General features: G+C 54.0%; 5 protein-coding genes and 2 non-coding genes across 7 annotated transcripts; 3 read left to right on the forward strand and 4 right to left on the reverse strand.

The window, feature by feature from the left end:
• Positions 1–54: 54 nt before the first annotated feature.
• Positions 55–143, reverse strand: N0V96_001653. The gene has a single exon. It is a non-coding gene; the product is annotated as a tRNA-Cys (tRNA).
• Positions 144–647: 504 nt separating this feature from the next.
• LSC2 (succinate--CoA ligase beta chain) lies at positions 648–2,188 on the reverse strand (the record flags this gene model as incomplete). Its single annotated transcript, XM_053194236.1, has 3 exons — positions 648–691; positions 752–1,901; positions 2,045–2,188. 3 exons carry the CDS (start codon positions 2,186–2,188, stop codon positions 648–650), a joined length of 1,338 nt encoding a protein of 445 aa, XP_053048433.1.
• A 4,217-nt stretch (positions 2,189–6,405) lies between these two features.
• On the forward strand, positions 6,406–6,768 carry N0V96_001655 (uncharacterized protein; the record flags this gene model as incomplete). Its single annotated transcript, XM_053194237.1, has 1 exon — positions 6,406–6,768. One exon carries the CDS (start codon positions 6,406–6,408, stop codon positions 6,766–6,768), a length of 363 nt encoding a protein of 120 aa, XP_053048434.1.
• A 1,217-nt stretch (positions 6,769–7,985) lies between these two features.
• Positions 7,986–8,070, reverse strand: N0V96_001656. Its single transcript has one exon. It is a non-coding gene; the product is annotated as a tRNA-Cys (tRNA).
• Positions 8,071–8,359: 289 nt separating this feature from the next.
• On the forward strand, positions 8,360–9,533 carry N0V96_001657 (uncharacterized protein; the record flags this gene model as incomplete). Its single annotated transcript, XM_053194238.2, has 3 exons — positions 8,360–8,546; positions 8,766–9,342; positions 9,440–9,533. The coding sequence occupies 3 exons, from the start codon at positions 8,360–8,362 to the stop codon at positions 9,531–9,533; spliced, it is 858 nt and encodes a 285-aa protein (XP_053048435.2).
• Positions 9,534–10,262: 729 nt separating this feature from the next.
• Positions 10,263–12,977, forward strand: SEY1 (Dynamin-like GTPase that mediates homotypic ER fusion; the record flags this gene model as incomplete). Its single annotated transcript, XM_053194239.2, has 4 exons — positions 10,263–10,354; positions 10,421–10,852; positions 10,905–12,640; positions 12,694–12,977. The coding sequence occupies 4 exons, from the start codon at positions 10,263–10,265 to the stop codon at positions 12,975–12,977; spliced, it is 2,544 nt and encodes an 847-aa protein (XP_053048436.2).
• Positions 12,978–13,885: 908 nt separating this feature from the next.
• MIF2 (mitotic fidelity of chromosome transmission- protein) lies at positions 13,886–15,921 on the reverse strand (the record flags this gene model as incomplete). The annotated part of the gene is made up of 3 exons (XM_053194240.1): positions 13,886–15,558; positions 15,617–15,756; positions 15,842–15,921. 3 exons carry the CDS (start codon positions 15,919–15,921, stop codon positions 13,886–13,888), a joined length of 1,893 nt encoding a protein of 630 aa, XP_053048437.1.
• Between the last annotated feature and the right edge of the window lie 575 nt (positions 15,922–16,496).

Raw genomic sequence — 16,496 nt, forward strand, 5'->3', positions numbered from 1 at the left:
TCTAACAAACACAACCAAAAAAAAAGAAGTTTTTCACCAGAGACAATGATTCCAAGGACCGACCGCGATTCGAACGCGGGGCCTAGAGATAGGTTGCTGCTAGAAAGCTGCAATCTCTCGCTCTACCACTGAGCTATCGATCCTGGGTTTAAGCGGGATGAAAGGCTTAGTCATCTGGTTGTTGAGATAGAGGGCGTCTCCATTGTCTCATGGAGACTTTGAAATGCAGCAAGGGGACACATAAGCGAAAGGCAGAAAGAGAGAAGCGAGTTGGGGACTTGGGAAGTGGGAACCGTTGATGTGGATGATGTGGTTACATGACACGCTTCGCCTGCAGACGTGGAGTGGGGACTTTTTTTTTTTTTTTTTTTTCCTGCTTAGCAAATTGTGCATATGTAACCATATGAACATGTTCATCGCATGCAGGCGAGAAGGATGGACGGAATATGGAGAAAACTTGACGAGGCTTGGGATACTTCACATTCACAACAGAGACGGGTAACGTAGTGGCGGGCGCTTGAGGGAAACTTGCAAGTGACATTTGAACACAAGTTTGATATTTCGGCTCCCAGTGCTAGCTCCTTCAACCTAGGGCTATGTTAATTAATGTACAGGGCGAGGCCAGTCTAAAACACAACGCTAGAGCTTTAGATACCCAAGGAGAACTCGACGCCGACATCAATGTCACGGGCTGGAAGTTTAGTTAGCAGAGGCTCACAAGTAAAAGAGTGCGGAGCATTTCATGACTTACCCATCTTGACAACCTTGGACAGTTGCACAGCCTTCTCAGCGGCGGTCTGGAGGTCGTCGATAGAGAAGATCTTCATGCCAGAGTTGTTGATGATGTCGTGGGCGGCCTCGACGTTGGTACCCTGGAGACGGGCAATGATGGGGATCTTGAGGTTGAGCTCCTTGGAGGCGTTGATGAGACCCTTGGCGATGAGATCGCAGCGGACGATACCACCGAAAATGTTGACAAAGATGGCAGAGACCTTGGGGTCGCTCGTGATGAGCTCAAAGGCCTCCTTGATGGCGGCGGGGGTGGCACCACCACCGACGTCGAGGAAGTTGGCGGGGGTACCCTTGTTAAGCTTGATGATGTCCATGGTGGCCATGGCCAGACCGGCACCGTTGACGAGGCAGCCGATGTCACCGTCGAGCTTGATAAAGTTGAGGCCGGACTCGGCGGCGCGGACCTCATCGGCGTCCTCCTGGGTGGTGTCGCGGAGGGCGAAGACCTCCTTCTGGCGGTAGTCGGCGTTGTCGTCGAAGCCGAACTTGGCGTCCATGCAGAGGACCTTGTGGTCAGAGGTCTCGGAGAGGGGGTTGATCTCGATCTGGGTGGCGTCCTTCTCGAGGAAGATCTTGTAGAGCTTCTGGATGGTGTCCTTGGCATCCTCGATGCACTGCTCGCTGAAGCCGAGCTTAACGGCGATGTCGCGGGCGATCTCGTCGGTGACACCCTTGTTGATGTCAATGTTGGTGGTGATGATGGCGTCGGGGTTCTCCTTGGCGACGGTCTCGATGTCCATGCCGCCCTGGGAGGAGGAGACGATGACGGGGGCCTGGGAGGCGCGGTCCATCAGGATAGCAAGGTAGAACTCGCGGCGGGCGAACTTGCGCTCGCAAATGTAGACGGAGCTGCAGAGCTTGCCGCCGGCGCCGGTCTGCTTGGTGATGAGCTTGTGGCCAATCATCTGCTCGGCGAACATCTCGGCCTCGGTGGGGGAGTAGATGACGCGAACACCGCCCTTGAGGCCGTTGTCGAAGGTGCCCTTTCCACGTCCACCGGCGAGGACCTGGGCCTTGATGACCATGTCCTCACCACCAATCTCCTTTGCGATGGCCTTGGCCTCGGCGGCGGTCTTCGCGTTGGATCCCTTGGGGACACCGACTCCATACTAAAAACGAAAAAGCGACCCGCACGTTAGCTATTGTTTGGTTCTTTATCGCGTTGAGCTGGCTGAGAAGCTGCTGAAAAACTGGCCCCCCCGAAAAGGAGTGGGGCCCCATGTATCGCAGATTCTCTGGTGGGTGTGTTTACCTGGCGCAGAAGGTCGGCGGAGAGGTACTCGTGAATGCTGAGGTTTCTCCTTTGTTGCTGGGCAAGGCCCGGGTATCTGGGAGCGGCGACCTTGGAGGAAGTTTGGATGGCAGAAGCCAACCGGCTGCGTCCGAGCTTGAACATGATTGTGAAGGGGGTTTATGTGTTCGTGTCGCGAAGGACGGGGGGTGGTTTTCGAAGATCGGAGGAAGAGGAAAAAACGTCAAGCGCGCCTGTCAATTAAATGACTGACAAGAAGATCCCGACGGGTGGGATGAAAAGGCGCGTGGTGGTAGGAAGGGAAAAGGAAGAGGACTGACGAGGAGTCCTTCGAGTGTGCTGTGATGCAATTGGTTTTGCAGGAAAGCGCTATCTCCAAGCAATCTCAAACGGGAAAACCAGAGGTTTCTGGGCCGCGGGAATTCCCGGTCCTCTGGCTGGTTTTCGCTCGGAACAAAGCTTCAGCCGAGCTACAGGGTTCCACCGCCGCTTTTAGCTGCCAACGGAGCTTGCTTCTTCCGCCAAAACCGTTGCCATGTCTTCTCCTACTACCCTACACATCTAATTTCGAGTAACTGCTAAAGCTGACCTGGTTGATAGCGATGTATTAGCCCATATCTTTGGTTTTCTTCAACTAAGGCATCCCCCCCCCCCCCCTCAAAACTCAGCATCAGTTTTCCATCGTTGGCCGAGGCACGGGATAGCTCCGTCGAGAAGTCAAGGTCGGATTCGGAGACCATCCGGTAAAGCGGCCGAAAGTGGCCCGAGCTCCGAACCCGTGCACCTGTCAAGACACAACGCCAACCACGTGTCTGCAATGCTGCAGGAAGCTGCATCTGCAGGCTCATCATGTGGCGTCATTTCTTCACCTCGACTTTTAGACATTGCTGTGATCCAGCTTTCTGCACGCTGCCAGGCGGCTTCAGAAGCAGCACGTCCATTTGTGCTCATACTGTTGAAAGACTCACAGATACACCAGAACAAATCTCGTCTCCCCCAGGTCAACTCCAACTTGCCTTTTCTTGAGCGCCATTGCGTATAACCATATTGCGGCATAATATCAACCGAATGAACCCTATCCATCCAATCGCCTTGTCTGATTCGGTGTAGATGCTTTCTTGATGACATTATCGTATGTTCGCAATCGAGAAGTTGTACCTAGGACGTTGAAAACCGCTCGATCGCAGTGTTTAAACCTGCTACAAAGTTAGCGACCATTGTTGAAGTTGTCAAAGGTTGTAGCTTACAGAACTCATCTCCTTCTGGGTTTGGCATGGTACCAGAGCCGGCTCTTCACAACGTCTAATCCACCCACTCTACCATTCGCGTGGCAGCTTATCCGGTGGACATAGGACTCAGATGCCATGCTAAAGATCCAGCAGAGAGCCTTACATATGGCCACCTTCGATGCGAGCTACCGGCTCTGGTACAACACTGACTACGACTGACCATGATCGGCATACGTGGACTAGGACGTAGGCGGGCCGGTCTTGCGCCAATAAACACTGAGCCACGAGTCTGCACAGTATGACAACGGGCAAGACTTTCCTCAATCGTCCCAACCATAGTCGTAGCCTTCGGCTAGCCAGCCACCATGTGCTGATATCTGCTCGAGCTTGATCCAGCCTCCTCGCGGTAGTTGACACCGCAGCTCGAATAAGCCCATCAGCAATTGATAGCAGGCTGCTGGCGGATTGCAATGTTCTGCGCAGCCAAAGGCGTGATGGCGGCTCCCCTTCTTGGTGGGAAGCGGCGGCAGCTGTGCTTTTGTCGTCGTCATCCGTAAGCGTTATTGCGGAGGGCTGGACGTAGCAGGAGAGCTGGTACGAGTGGTATTCCTCAACGCAATGCACATCGGACGCATCGTTCACGAATTCCGGCAGCCGGCAGAAGGGGTTCTGTGGTAGTGTTGTTGAAGAATTGTAGGCAGCGTTTCGCGCATTTGTATGACTCCAGTTTCTTCGTGCCAGGCAATACGAAGGCCGCTGGCACACATCCATTTGGGTTGACCTTTGACCTTTCAAGTATATGTTTTTGATTGAATTTAACCTCAGGGTTCAGGTGGTTGGGCCGACTTGACGATCGGCTGTGATGTGAAGGTCAATCCATCTTAAGGCTAGAATGGCTCAGTCGCACTGGATGAGGCGAGACTTTAGACGACCTGGGCTCAAAAGTGATGGGTCTTTGGATAGCTAGGCATGACAGCCATTGGATCCGTAGAAGCTTCATCGGCTCTAGGCTGCTCTTGGTTCAGCAAAGGTTTTCAGACAGGTGCTGGTAAAGACTCACTCATCGAAGTGCAATTTTATTGCTCAAACTAGAAGATACGAGAGCCCCAATGAGCAAGAACAATACCTAATGACTCTGCTGCATGTTAGATACCAGAATGAAAGAAGCGATGTAGGAGCCGCCTTAGCAAGCCTAGTTGCGAGTTTGGCAAGACCCCTGTCTTTGATCTGATATGACCTTCATTTTGTCTCAGCAAAACTTTTTGCTTTGAAGCCGTTCAGTCACTGCTTCAACTCCAATGTCTCCAAAGGGAAAAGGAATCAAAAAGTAACCAGCAAGGAAGAGCAGAAGAAAGAAACACATCAACAATCAAAAGCGTCGGGCCGGAAGAACCTATATCATCAAATTGGCTCCGATGCGACGCCGGACGTAGTGATCAGGCCATTCCACTCCGCAAATCCCAGGACCCATCTCCGAGAACCCTCCAGCCACAGCATCTGTCGGCACAGAATGGATACCACTTCGGCTATTGCGATTCTCGGATGAAGGGGCGTCCACAACAACCGTCAAACGGAAGGGAAAGGATCCACCGTGAGGCTCAACAGACATGTCGTTTCCCGGCCTGCGGTTAACTCTCTTAAATTCCTCTCGAGATCCCAGTCGTCGTGACCGTTTGGCCTTACAATACCCTTGCCACGGGAATAGCGTTCCCATGCATCTCTCCCGTTTCTTGAATTTTCTTAGCTTGCATGCTAGCGAAAGGCCCTCCCGGCGGACACTTCCCGAACCTTGCCCATATCTATTGGCATTGACCAGGGTCGATGACGCGAATTTTGCTTTTGTTCGGGATGATTCCTTGACGGGGTCTGGACTTTGGTGTTGCGGTTGATGGAGATAACCGTCATTTCTTCTCGCCACTTATTCCCGGGTTTTATCCTTCACGAAGACACCTCCAAAACTTTTCACAGGAGACCAAATATTTCTCTCTCTCTTTCGGTTTCCGAGCAGAGACAACAGGCTGAAGGTGTCCGCTAGCTACCGTTTGCTGATCGCCCGGATGATCGGCGTCTTACACAGCTCGCGGTCGCAGTCGCAGTCGCGAAACCGTTGACGACGTCGCAGCCACAACCGCAACCTCGCAACGACGAAGCCACCAAACAGTTTCAAGTAGGACACCGCTCAGGTCTTATCGCACGCCCAATAATAGAAAGACGAAAAAAAAAACTGTTGATTTCATGATGGGATAGGCTCCACATCGTATGTTGGCCGTAGGAACAACAAGGAAAAGCGGGCACTGACATTGCGAAGACTCTCCGAACCAGTTCCGAGCCAACTTCAAGGTGAGGTGAGAAGACGTGGGAGGCGATTGGCGAAGCCGCGAATGTGACTAACCCAACCAGTACGTACCTTCCTTCGAACCTCACAAATCTCGCGACTAACTTGTACCTAGACCGTTTTTTTTCTCACCTTTCTCTCATCTTTCCAGACGCCGTCTTCTTTGAGATTTTGCTAGTCTTCCTGGACTCGAGTGAGCCTTGGAGATGTGGACGGACAGCGAATGCAGTCTTCCTGAATGTGCCACCAAGGAAGCAAGAAGCACATGGCATCGCACTTTGGAGGTGCGCCGGCGGCGGCAGCCAGCCCGGTGCTAGCTACTTAGGTAGCCAAGCGCCCAGTCGAGATTATTTTTCGCACACCTCAGCCGGGGCGTCGAGCTTTTGCAAGTGTGCAAGCCGTCCACTCAGCTCAGCTTCACATGCAGGTAGGTCATGGGTATTACCATCAAGGGGTCCCACAAGACCGTCTTTGACCTGGGCTCGGCCGGCCGTGGTCTCGGAGGTCATGCATCGTGGGTATATAATCTCACTGGGGGCCACCTTTTCCCGAGAAGTCTCCCTTCCCCGTCTCGGTTTTCTTGTCTCTATCTCCAGTTCTGTTTCCTCGCCTTCGTTCCAGAGGCTCTACGCTTTCTCATTAAGGGGGTCACCGTTTGACCTTTACCAAGTCCAGTCGATCTCTACTTATACCCTCATACACACGCATACACATAGACCCTCTGGACTTGGTTCCCTGGTCCCTTGATCCCTTCTTTCTACTTCATCTCTCAAGCTCCAAAAAACATCAACATCACAATGCCTTCCGAACAGAAGCCTCTCAGCTGGTGGAAGCGCCACTGCACCCCGCCGCCAGCCATCAACCGAACTCCCCAGTGTCCCTGCTCCGCCTGCTGGAACGGCAACGGCGAGCACTGGAAGACGACCGCCCCGCAGACCACGGCAACGAGCTACACGTCCATCCCGAGCCAAGCAGCAATAAAAGAGAGACGAGCGATGGCTCTGCGACGAGAGACAGAATCAGACCTGACACCACTCCGCCGCGAAGAGACATCCTCAACGACAAACCTCAGCGTCTACTCCCAAGACAGCAACGCCAGTTCAGACCGCGCTTCTGCCACCGACGTTCACCGCCTAGCCCTAGGAAAGGAAATCATCTAAGAAGTTAGAGAAGGGAGAGGGAGGAAGGGGAGGGGGATGGAGGGAAAGCGAATGACAACAACCCGAGCAAAGCTGACTACATCTGGGCCACATTTACCCCGGGAAGTGGCATCTTGGCGTTGGGGGAGTCTGGACCATTCTTTTCGACAATTTCTCTCTACTTTTGTCGCTCAAGCAAGGCCGGCCATCCTTTCATTCAGGCAGGTTGGATCACAACCCCTCAATCCTGCCCCCGGACGCCAAGACGCTTACTATCGTCAACAGCGTCGTTGTTCTCGCAAGCTGCACAAGCGACGGTCCAGAGCACCAGATTTAGGGTTTGAGATGCCAGATAAGGGGTCCTTGGGTCGCAGTCGTTGGACAAACTGGGAGCGACGCCGGCGGGCGTCCACCCCCTAGCTTGTGTTAGCGGGGGTGGTGGACTGGTCCCGTTGGGCTGGTGAGATCTCAATCCTGGGGAAGTGATAGGATGGGGTAAACAGAAACATGCTCTTGGGTCTTGGCCCTTGGGTGTGGTGCCGTGCCGCTGGTGGCTGGCGTGCTAGCTATCTCACTTTTAGCTTGAGGTGGGCTTGGAGAGTTGGGGTAATGACAGGCCTGACCAGGTATGGTATGCCGGGGGGGTTTTGGCTCCCGCATGTCAGCCAGTCAGGCGGGACGGGGAATCAGCCAAATGAGGTTCCCTTGGTTGGTCCGGTGGTCTCTCGGGAAGCCGTGACTTGGATGTTGTTAAGACGATAGACACCACGAGATAGAGAAGGGTGCTTTGGTGTTGGTACATTGCGGAAGGCGTTACTTTTGCACGCAAAGGCATAGGATGACCCTCAGGATTTCTTTTTGCTAGTTCAATAAACATTACACCAAAGACTATGGCAACCGGCTCTCCATACGACCTATCTCATCTTTTGAACGGCTTTCAGTTTTCCATTTCCTTCTCCTCCTACCTTACAATCCCAGAGAATCGTTTCAAAGCTTTGGCAGAGCATGTACGGCCCCATCACGGCCCCGTTGTTTTTCATCTGTCGGGAACATGACCCCACCATTGCACCGGGAGCCGAATCAGGCAATTTTGGAGCAACAAACTTTGGAAAACAGCACGCAATAGCTTTGAAGAGTGATAACAGAAGGGCAATCTCCAACAAAGGTGGTTAACAAAACAAACTATAGAACCTTTCTAAGTCACAACACAATACAGGTAGCGACCAAAGCAAAAGGAAAGGACCGACCGCGATTCGAACGCGGGGCCTAGAGATAAACTGCGTTTAACTGCAATCTCTCGCTCTACCACTGAGCTATCGATCCAAGTGGTTATTGGGTGTGAGCGAGGAGGCCGGAGCATCGTTCAAGTCGGGCGAGAAGACACGGTGGCTGCAAATGACAAACAGAATGGGTCTTTGTGGGGCTGAGAGGCATGCAGCTTGGCGCGGGACAGTCACAGTGTGGAGGCCGTTGCTGTTCTACGTCACTAAGAGCTCACCCCAACGGTCTGAGCTGGTGGCATGTACCTGAGCTCAAGAGCTCAGCTTTGAATCACACAAAGCATCAGCCTGTCAAAACAGACTTGATCGAGTCAATCTCACATATCTCGAAAATGGCACCAAACGTAGATCCAGCTATCCTTGAAGCCCTCCAGCTTGATCCGGAGCAGACCGAAATCGCGTCTCATGGCGGCTCTGGATTCGCATCATCTTTCAAACTCACGTCTGTCATCGATGGTCAGCCCACCAACTTCTTCGTCAAGACGGGCTCCGGGAAAGACGCCGAAGTCATGTTTAGAGGTCAGTGAATCTTAGCTGGAATGGAGAGTAGTCTAGTGAAGAAACACATTTGCACTCAATTTGGCATCCAAAGCTGTCTTGAAGCAGGAGCATTGACACTTCCCGCAGGCGAACATGAATCGCTAAACGCAATCCACAACGCCGTGCCGAATTTCTGCCCAAAGTCACACGCCCACGGGCGATACCAGTCATCGCCGGGCACATACTTTCTCGTCACAGATTTCTTGGACCTGGGATCCTCGGCCCCTGGCGGATCCGGCCTGTCACTAGCCGCGAAGCTCGCCAAGATGCACACGACCCTGGCGCCCGTCCCGGAGGGGTTCGACAGGCCCATGTACGGTTTTCCCGTGAGCACCTGCTGCGGTTCGACGCCGCAGGACAACGCGTGGAAGGAGACGTGGGCCGAGTTCTATGCCGAGAACCGGCTGCGCGGTGTCTTACGCGCGGGGATCAGGAGGAACGGTGACGACGGAGAGTTGTCTCAGGCTGTGGAGACCGTTGCGAGCCGAATCGTTCCGCGGTTGATCGGCGATGACCGCGTCAAGGGCACTCAGCCGGTGGTGATCCACGGGGATCTATGGAGCGGGAACCACGGCCGGGGCCAGATTGCGGGCAAGGGCGGCGCGGAGGAGGTTGTCTTCGACTCGTCAGCCGTTTACGGGCACGCCGAGTACGAGCTAGGCATCATGAAGATGTTTGGTGGCTTCGGGAGCGGATTTTGGACCGAATACAATAAGCTGGTGCCAAAGGCGGAACCAGTAGAGGAATGGGATGATCGGGTTGCGCTTTACGAGTTGTAAGTCTACTCCCCTCGCTTCGCTTCGGGCTTTCGCCCACTTGCTCGAAGGGGGGTTGCCATGGTGATTTGCCCCGCTAACTTGTAGGTGGCGCAGATATCACCACCTCAACCACTATGCGATATTTGGTGGAGGATACCGCGGAGGCGCCATGGGGATCATGAAGAAGCTGATTTCAAAATATGGCTGATTCAATTGGACTTTTACCAGTATTACCATGGCGTTGGGAAGATTGGCTTGAGCTTGAGGAATTCCACATTAAAGCCGGCCCGCGCCGGTGGGAACCATGAACTTTGTATTAGCGGCCAACCGAAATGAATGACAGCTCTTAGTTTCAGGGACGGGAGCACTGTCGTCTCCGTTGAATTTCGAGAAATTGTAATCAGGACCCCAATATAATGTCTGATTGCCCGTATAATTCACCATGGCCAGTCCGCTATTCAACGGAGATACCTCACATGTCGTGGTCACGTCGTCTGATGTTTTTCGAGGGGATTTTAGAGAGGTGCCAGGATTCACATGCCAGGGGTTGCCCTGAGACCGAGCCTGTTCTGGCCACTCGTTGGGAACTTGGGAGAAGGAAGCAGCACGGACCAACCATTCATCCGGCGCAACTGCACACTCTACCACAGTCCACAGGGCAGTAAAGCCAGGTGGGAAAGGCAAGATTAACGGCCCATGACAGGGGAATTTGATCACAAGGGTCGATGTGGTCACTTCCTTTCCCAGCTGCCAACTCCCACTAGCACGCACTGCACTTTCGCCCCTGTTGCTACATTGCACCCGAACAACGTTTGGCTTGCTCTCCCATTCCTTTTCTTTCCTCTTCTCCTTACCTATATCTGGAAAACGACAATGACCAAATAAAACATACGAGACTTGCCCCTCCACATTATTTGCTTCACCCGTCGCTGCAACCATGAACGGCCACTTTGCTGCTGTCGGCGAAGAACCGGATGCCCAGAACTATGAGCATGGCATCCAGGTCATTGACGATCAGAAGGACTTCAAGTACGATACAAACTCCCCCGCCTCAACGAACCGACCATGACCAACGGCCAACTAATCTTTTGACAGCTCCCATGTCGCAACATACTTGCAAAAAGTGCGCGTCGCCGAGGCGGGGTTCAACTACCACCTCATCTCCGTCTTCGGCTCCCAATCCACCGGCAAGTCGACGCTGCTGAACAACCTCTTTGGTACCGACTTCTCCGTCATGTCCGAGACGATGCGCCAGCAGACCACCAAGGGAATATGGATGTCCAAGAATAAGAAGGAATCCGGCATGGCCGAGAACATCATCGTCATGGATGTTGAGGGAACCGATGGCCGCGAGCGTGGCGAGGACCAAGACTTCGAGAGAAAGAGCGCGCTATTCGCATTGGCAACTAGCGAAGTCTTGATTGTCAACCTCTGGGAGACACAGGTCGGCCTGTATAACGGCGCCAACATGGGCCTACTCAAGACCGTCTTCGAGGTTAACCTACAGCTCTTCCTTAAAGACAAGCAGTAAGTCGCCCTGCGCGTGAGTAACCCTGCGGCTCGCTAACAGGCCACACAGGTCGAGTCTGAGATCACTTCTCTTCTTCGTTATCCGAGACCACCTTGGCACGACGCCCCTTGCGAACCTGCGCAACACCCTGGTCCAGGACCTGACCAAGATCTGGTCCTCCATTTCCAAGCCGCAGGGCCTCGAAAACTCGCGCATCGAGGACTACTTCGACTTCGCCTTTGCCGCCCTCCCCCACAAGATCCTGCAGGCTGATAAGTTCACTACCGAGATCCAGAACCTGGGGAGGAGGTTCACTGCGGGGCACCGCACGAGTGGGGCCAGCACTCAGGAGTTCGATGGCGGTGTGTTCCTCCCCGAGTACCACCGACGCATTCCCGCCGACGGCTTTTCACTCTACGCCGAGGGCATCTGGGATCAGATTGTCAACAACAAGGACCTGGATTTGCCGACACAGCAGGAGCTGCTTGCGCAGTTCCGTTGCGATGAGATCTCGAGAGAGGTCTTGATTGGATTCGATACTGCCGTTGTACCGCTCGAAGAGAAGCAATCCGAGTCTGCCAGAGCCGGTAAGCCCGCGGTACTGGCCGATCTAGGTGCGACGGGACGCGATTCTCGTGAGAAGTGTCTCAAGGCATTCGAGATTCAGGCCAGCAGATATCACAAGGGCGTCTACACGCGCAAGCGCCAAGACTTGGAAGCTAAGATCGACGGCCGCCTCAAGACGCTCTACAACGCACAGCTGTCGGCCGCTCACAAAGCCGCCATTGCTTCCTTCAGTGAGCACGTATCGGGCGCTGTCAAGGCTGGCCAAAAGTCTGGCGCGGCCTATGAGTTTGCTGAAATTGTTACCGAGGAGAAGAAGAAGACGCTCGAGTTTTTCAAGACTGAGGCCGAGAGCCTCGCCATCCCTGGCGTCGCTTGGTCCAACTTTAAGTCACAGTACGTGTTGTTTGAGAAGGAGTTGGACGATGTGAGCGGTAAGCTGCGCAAGGAAGAGATGCGCCGGTTGGCCACGAGGGTGGAGCGATGGGTCAAGTCCCGCTTGGGCGATGCGATTGGCCTTGAATTCAATAAGCTCGGTTCCGGTAGAGCTGGGTCCGGCGCCCCTGAGACTGGCGAGAAGCCTGCGGAGAAGGATCTTTGGGATCGCATCTGGACCGTGTTTGTCGATATTGTCAAGGACGCACAGGGCAGGTTCACCGACCGTGCCAAGAGCTTCGAAGCCACCCAGGATGAGGTCGAGGTTGGTCTCTGGCGCCTCAGGCGCAAGAGTTGGGTTGCTCTGCGCGAGAAGATTGAGGAAGAGGTCATGGAGGGCAACATTTTGTTGAAGCTGAGAGAAAACTTTGAGGACAAGTTCAGATACGACGAGGCCGGCGTACCGAGGATCTGGAGACCTACCGACGACATTGAGGGCATCTACACCAAGGCGAGAGAGTCGACGCTGACGCTCATCCCATTGTTGTCAAAGTTCAAGCTTTCCGAAAGCTACGGACCTCCCGAGTTGCCTGCTTGGATTGGTAACCAACCCCGTGGGGTCGAGCCCAGTGATGAGGAGGATTTGACACCAATTGGTGGTGTTGATGAGGAGGATGGCAAGAGCCTTGAGGAGGAGATGACTGTTCTCAGCGAGAGCAAGCGTCAAGACCTCGTCATCCGGTTCAAGAAGACCGCGGACGGTGTCTACGTCGAGGCCAAGCGTAGTGCTATTGGCGGTGTTGCACAGGTACCGCTGTACTTCTATGCTCTGCTGGTGGCTCTTGGATGGAACGAGATCGTTGCTGGTGAGATTCCTCGCTTTCTGATATTTGTTGAATTACATGCTAACTTACAACAGTCCTGCGCAACCCGTTCCTCTTCGTCTTCCTCATCATGCTCGCCGGAGGAACCTACGTCGCATACACGCTCAACATGCTCGGCCCCATGTACCAGATGGCCAACGCGGCCGCTAACCAGGGCGTCGAAATCGGCAAGGCGAAGCTGCGCGAGTTCATCGAGAACTCAGACACGGCGCGGCAAGCGCTCGCCATGCCCGCCCGCGATAGCGACTCCATCAGCATGGACACGCTCGACAGCCGGGGCAAGAAGAAGAGCGGCGAGGATGACATCGATGACATTTAGAATTTTGTCTCCCTCGCGCGCGCGCGCGTGTTTGCGTGTTTAGGTTCAGGTAGTCGTGACAGCTGAAAATGATGCTGCGTTCCAGACGCCCGATAGAGCGAGGGAAGAAGGGGCTTTATGAATAGGGAGGCAAAGGATATAATGTCTATAAGATACGTTTTTCAGTTACGATGACGTGCCATGTGCCACCCGTGAAATCGCATGAACTTGCTCGTAGGATGTCGTCAGCCTTCATTGAGATTTTCATAGGAAAGGATTTGAGGCAATAGGATGAAACGAAGTAAGTTACGTCAACGGCTTCTGCTTTTACATGTCTGCTGTGTATCACCGAGTCCTTTCACAGAGTACACTTTTGCAACGGCAAGGTTATTACAGAAATAAAAGCCCAATATGTAAGAAACGCCATGTCGTGGATATTGATTGATGCAATTACAACCCTCCCTTCAAACCCACAAAAGGCAGCCGCTACTCCTCATGATAGTCCTCCAACTCGCTCATCTCACAACACGACGCAAGCTCTCAAACACGTCAAGAGACTCAATTCTCATCGCCAGCTCTCTCTCTCCCCTCAGGTTAAAAAAAAAAGCAAAAAGTCCCGTTCTCGAATCCAACAGAACTACTACGAATTGAGGTCGCCCAACTGACAAGCTTTTTTGTGGGTAACGGAGAGCAGGAAATGGGATATCTCGCAAAACACACACACACACACACCGCCGACAGATCAAGCAATTAAAGAAACCTAACAGACGAGCCCGTGAACCCCAGCGGTCTCTATTATCCATACATCGACTTTCAGCCTATCGTCGTATCCTGAGAGAAACTGGCTCCGGCATTGCTCATCTCGCAACCCTGGGCAAAGAAGATGCGAGCTGGGGTTTCATAATCATTGTGGATACTGTAATAGTTCCCTACGCGACAGTCAGTGAAACATTCATACTCAAGACGCAGATAGGGAACCGCTTACCTCTTGGCACAAACCACATGCCACCGGCGCTTATTCTAAACTGGGACTCGTGTACCGTAACCAAGACCTTGCCTTGAAAAACGAAAAACACCATCTGCATCTTACGCGAGTTTTTCGGCCGCTTTTCTGAGCCGGGCGGGAGGTCGACAACGCCCGAGCCGAAGAACGGCAAGCTGAGCGTCTTTGCGAAGCGGAACGTCGCGTCCCGAATGTCCCTCGTCTGGATGGCGCCCGCGGCGACGGCGATCCGCTCCTCGTCGATCTCGACCTGCTCGTTGATAGCGGGCGGGTTGAACTCGTGCTCCGGCTGCCAGACCACGATCTCGCCGTCGACGCTGCCCGGGTCCTGTTCCCACGGTTCCGCCGGCTCTTCGTCTTCGGATTCGACCTGCTGTCGTCGCCTGCCTGCCTTGGCGGTAGGCCTGCGGCCTCTCGGCTTGCCCTTCCGCGCTGCCTCCCGCTCCTCCTCCTCGACGCGGACGACCTCCTTGACGCTCGGCAGGAGGAACCTGTTGCCCTTCTTTCCATCTTCGAAAGCCTCGTCCTCGTCATAGGTGACATGCTCGTTCTTCCAAAACGCCAACGGCCTGTAGGACTGACGACCGGATCTCGTGTGGGTGATGGAGTGGGGGTCCTGCTTCTGCTTCTGCGAGACTAGACCGCGCGCTTTGGGCATGGGCGGCCCCTTTTGCACCACGCCCAGAATCGAGTCCTCGCCCGCTGCGGCTTGCGGCTTGCGTCCTGGCCTGCCTTTGGGTCCTGGTTTGGCTTTTGAGGCGGCTTTGGCCGTCTCCTTCGATGATTCGCCCTCTTCCTCCTGGGGAACAGCTTTGGGCCGCCCCCTTGCTCCGCCCGTTGCTTTCTTTGGTTCTTTTCGCTGCCGTTTGGATGCGCGATCGTCTTCTTCCGCTTGCTCCGCCTTGTCTCCGTCGGAATTACGTGAGCGTCTTCGTTTAGGCGCGCTGACCTCTTCCGCTTCAGGCTCAGGTTCGTCTGACTGAGTCTTCTCCTTGCCCTTACCCTTTGCTGGCCTGCCTCTCCTTTTGACGGGCGCTTGGTCTAGTTCGGACTCGTGGCTTGACTGTGCTTCCGCCTCTTCCTGGACAACCGGCTTCGCCTTGGCTGGTCGGCCTTTTCGCTTGGCAGGCTGCTTCGGAGCCTCCACTTCTGAAATTTCCTCTGTTTCCGATGCTGCTGGCTCAGATTCAGGTTCTGGCACTTCACCATCGTCCATGCTGACCATTTGCATCGACTCCTCCTCCCCGTTTTCGACATGACCATTTTGCGCCTGTAACACAGCCTCCTCGTCTTCCTCATCTTCAGAAGAGACTGTGCGTCCACTCTTGAATCCGTTGGGACGTTTGCCGTTCAACCCGGGTCCGTTCTTCTCCAGCGCGCCGTAGTCAAGTTTGCGTGATACCGGAGCTCCACGAGTTGGCTGAGGTTCTATCGGTGACGATGATCTCCGCTGTGGTGACAGCCTTGTCGGTGACGATGAAGGTCCGAAGCTCGGGTGGCGCATCGCAGGTGATCCGAGGTTGGTCTTGCGCGGGGAGGTTCCTCGGGGAACGAGCCGAGGGTGGTTCTTCATAATAGTGGAAGGCCCGGGACCGGATTCTGACACGGAAACTTCGTCAGAAACCGAGCGATATTGCACAATATCAGTAGGACTTACCTGACTCCAGTTCCATGTCCTGTTCTCCATCGTCGCTGGCGGATCCATTGTCCTTCTCCGGTGAGGAGAACAGGCCGTCGATGGGTTGCATGCCATGTTCGTCGCGTACGCCCGTGTCAGGCAATTCAATGCCAGTCTTGCTGTAGGGATGTCAGTCTAACAAGTCCATATGCAAGTTCGAGCTTGCGATCCACGCCAGCCCGAGGGAAGGAGTGCGCGACGCACCGTCCTTTCACACCAAGCTCATGGAAATCGCCTGTGGAGGTTTCGCGACGGCGGACGTTGCTCTGTCGCGGAGGTGCCATTGCGAATGTGGAGTTGTGAAATGGTCCTGTTCGAGAAATTTGATCAAAATTCGAGATGGAGCATCCCGATCTAGGTCTTCAGCACGAGTGACTCGGGTGAGAATGGAGGGACGTCGTGGATCGGATCGTGGTCGTGTTTATCTTGGGGTGATGTATTGTTGGGGAGGTTGCCGCGCGCAACTTTTTGGTTGACAAGTAAATTGACGACGCGCGCTGGATACACCTGTGTCGATGGACTTTCAGTGGCCCGGACCTGCTGCAAATCGGGGTTGACAGGGGCAGGTACGTGTGGACTTGGCGCCCCTGCCTAACGCGTCCCCATTAATCTAGACGCGTCGAGGGGCTAGCCAACAAGATTTCCCGATCCTAAGTTCAAGTTACTTTGTGTGAACAACTGACCTTGAATTTCACAGTCTCAACTATTTTGGTATTCAGCTCGGAGTTTGGAAAAAGAAGTGTTGCACTTGTTTCTCAGAAGATACCCATACGACGACTCGCCGCTCATACGACACTGCTCTTTTACCTATACCGCGGTACTGAGAGCCAAGACGAATCCAGATTGCTCTCAACTCATC

The sequence above is a fragment of the Colletotrichum fioriniae genome (assembly GCF_027942845.1).
Source record: "Colletotrichum fioriniae strain IMI 355084 chromosome Unknown scaffold_1, whole genome shotgun sequence".
Classification (NCBI taxonomy): Eukaryota; Fungi; Ascomycota; class Sordariomycetes; order Glomerellales; family Glomerellaceae; genus Colletotrichum; species Colletotrichum fioriniae.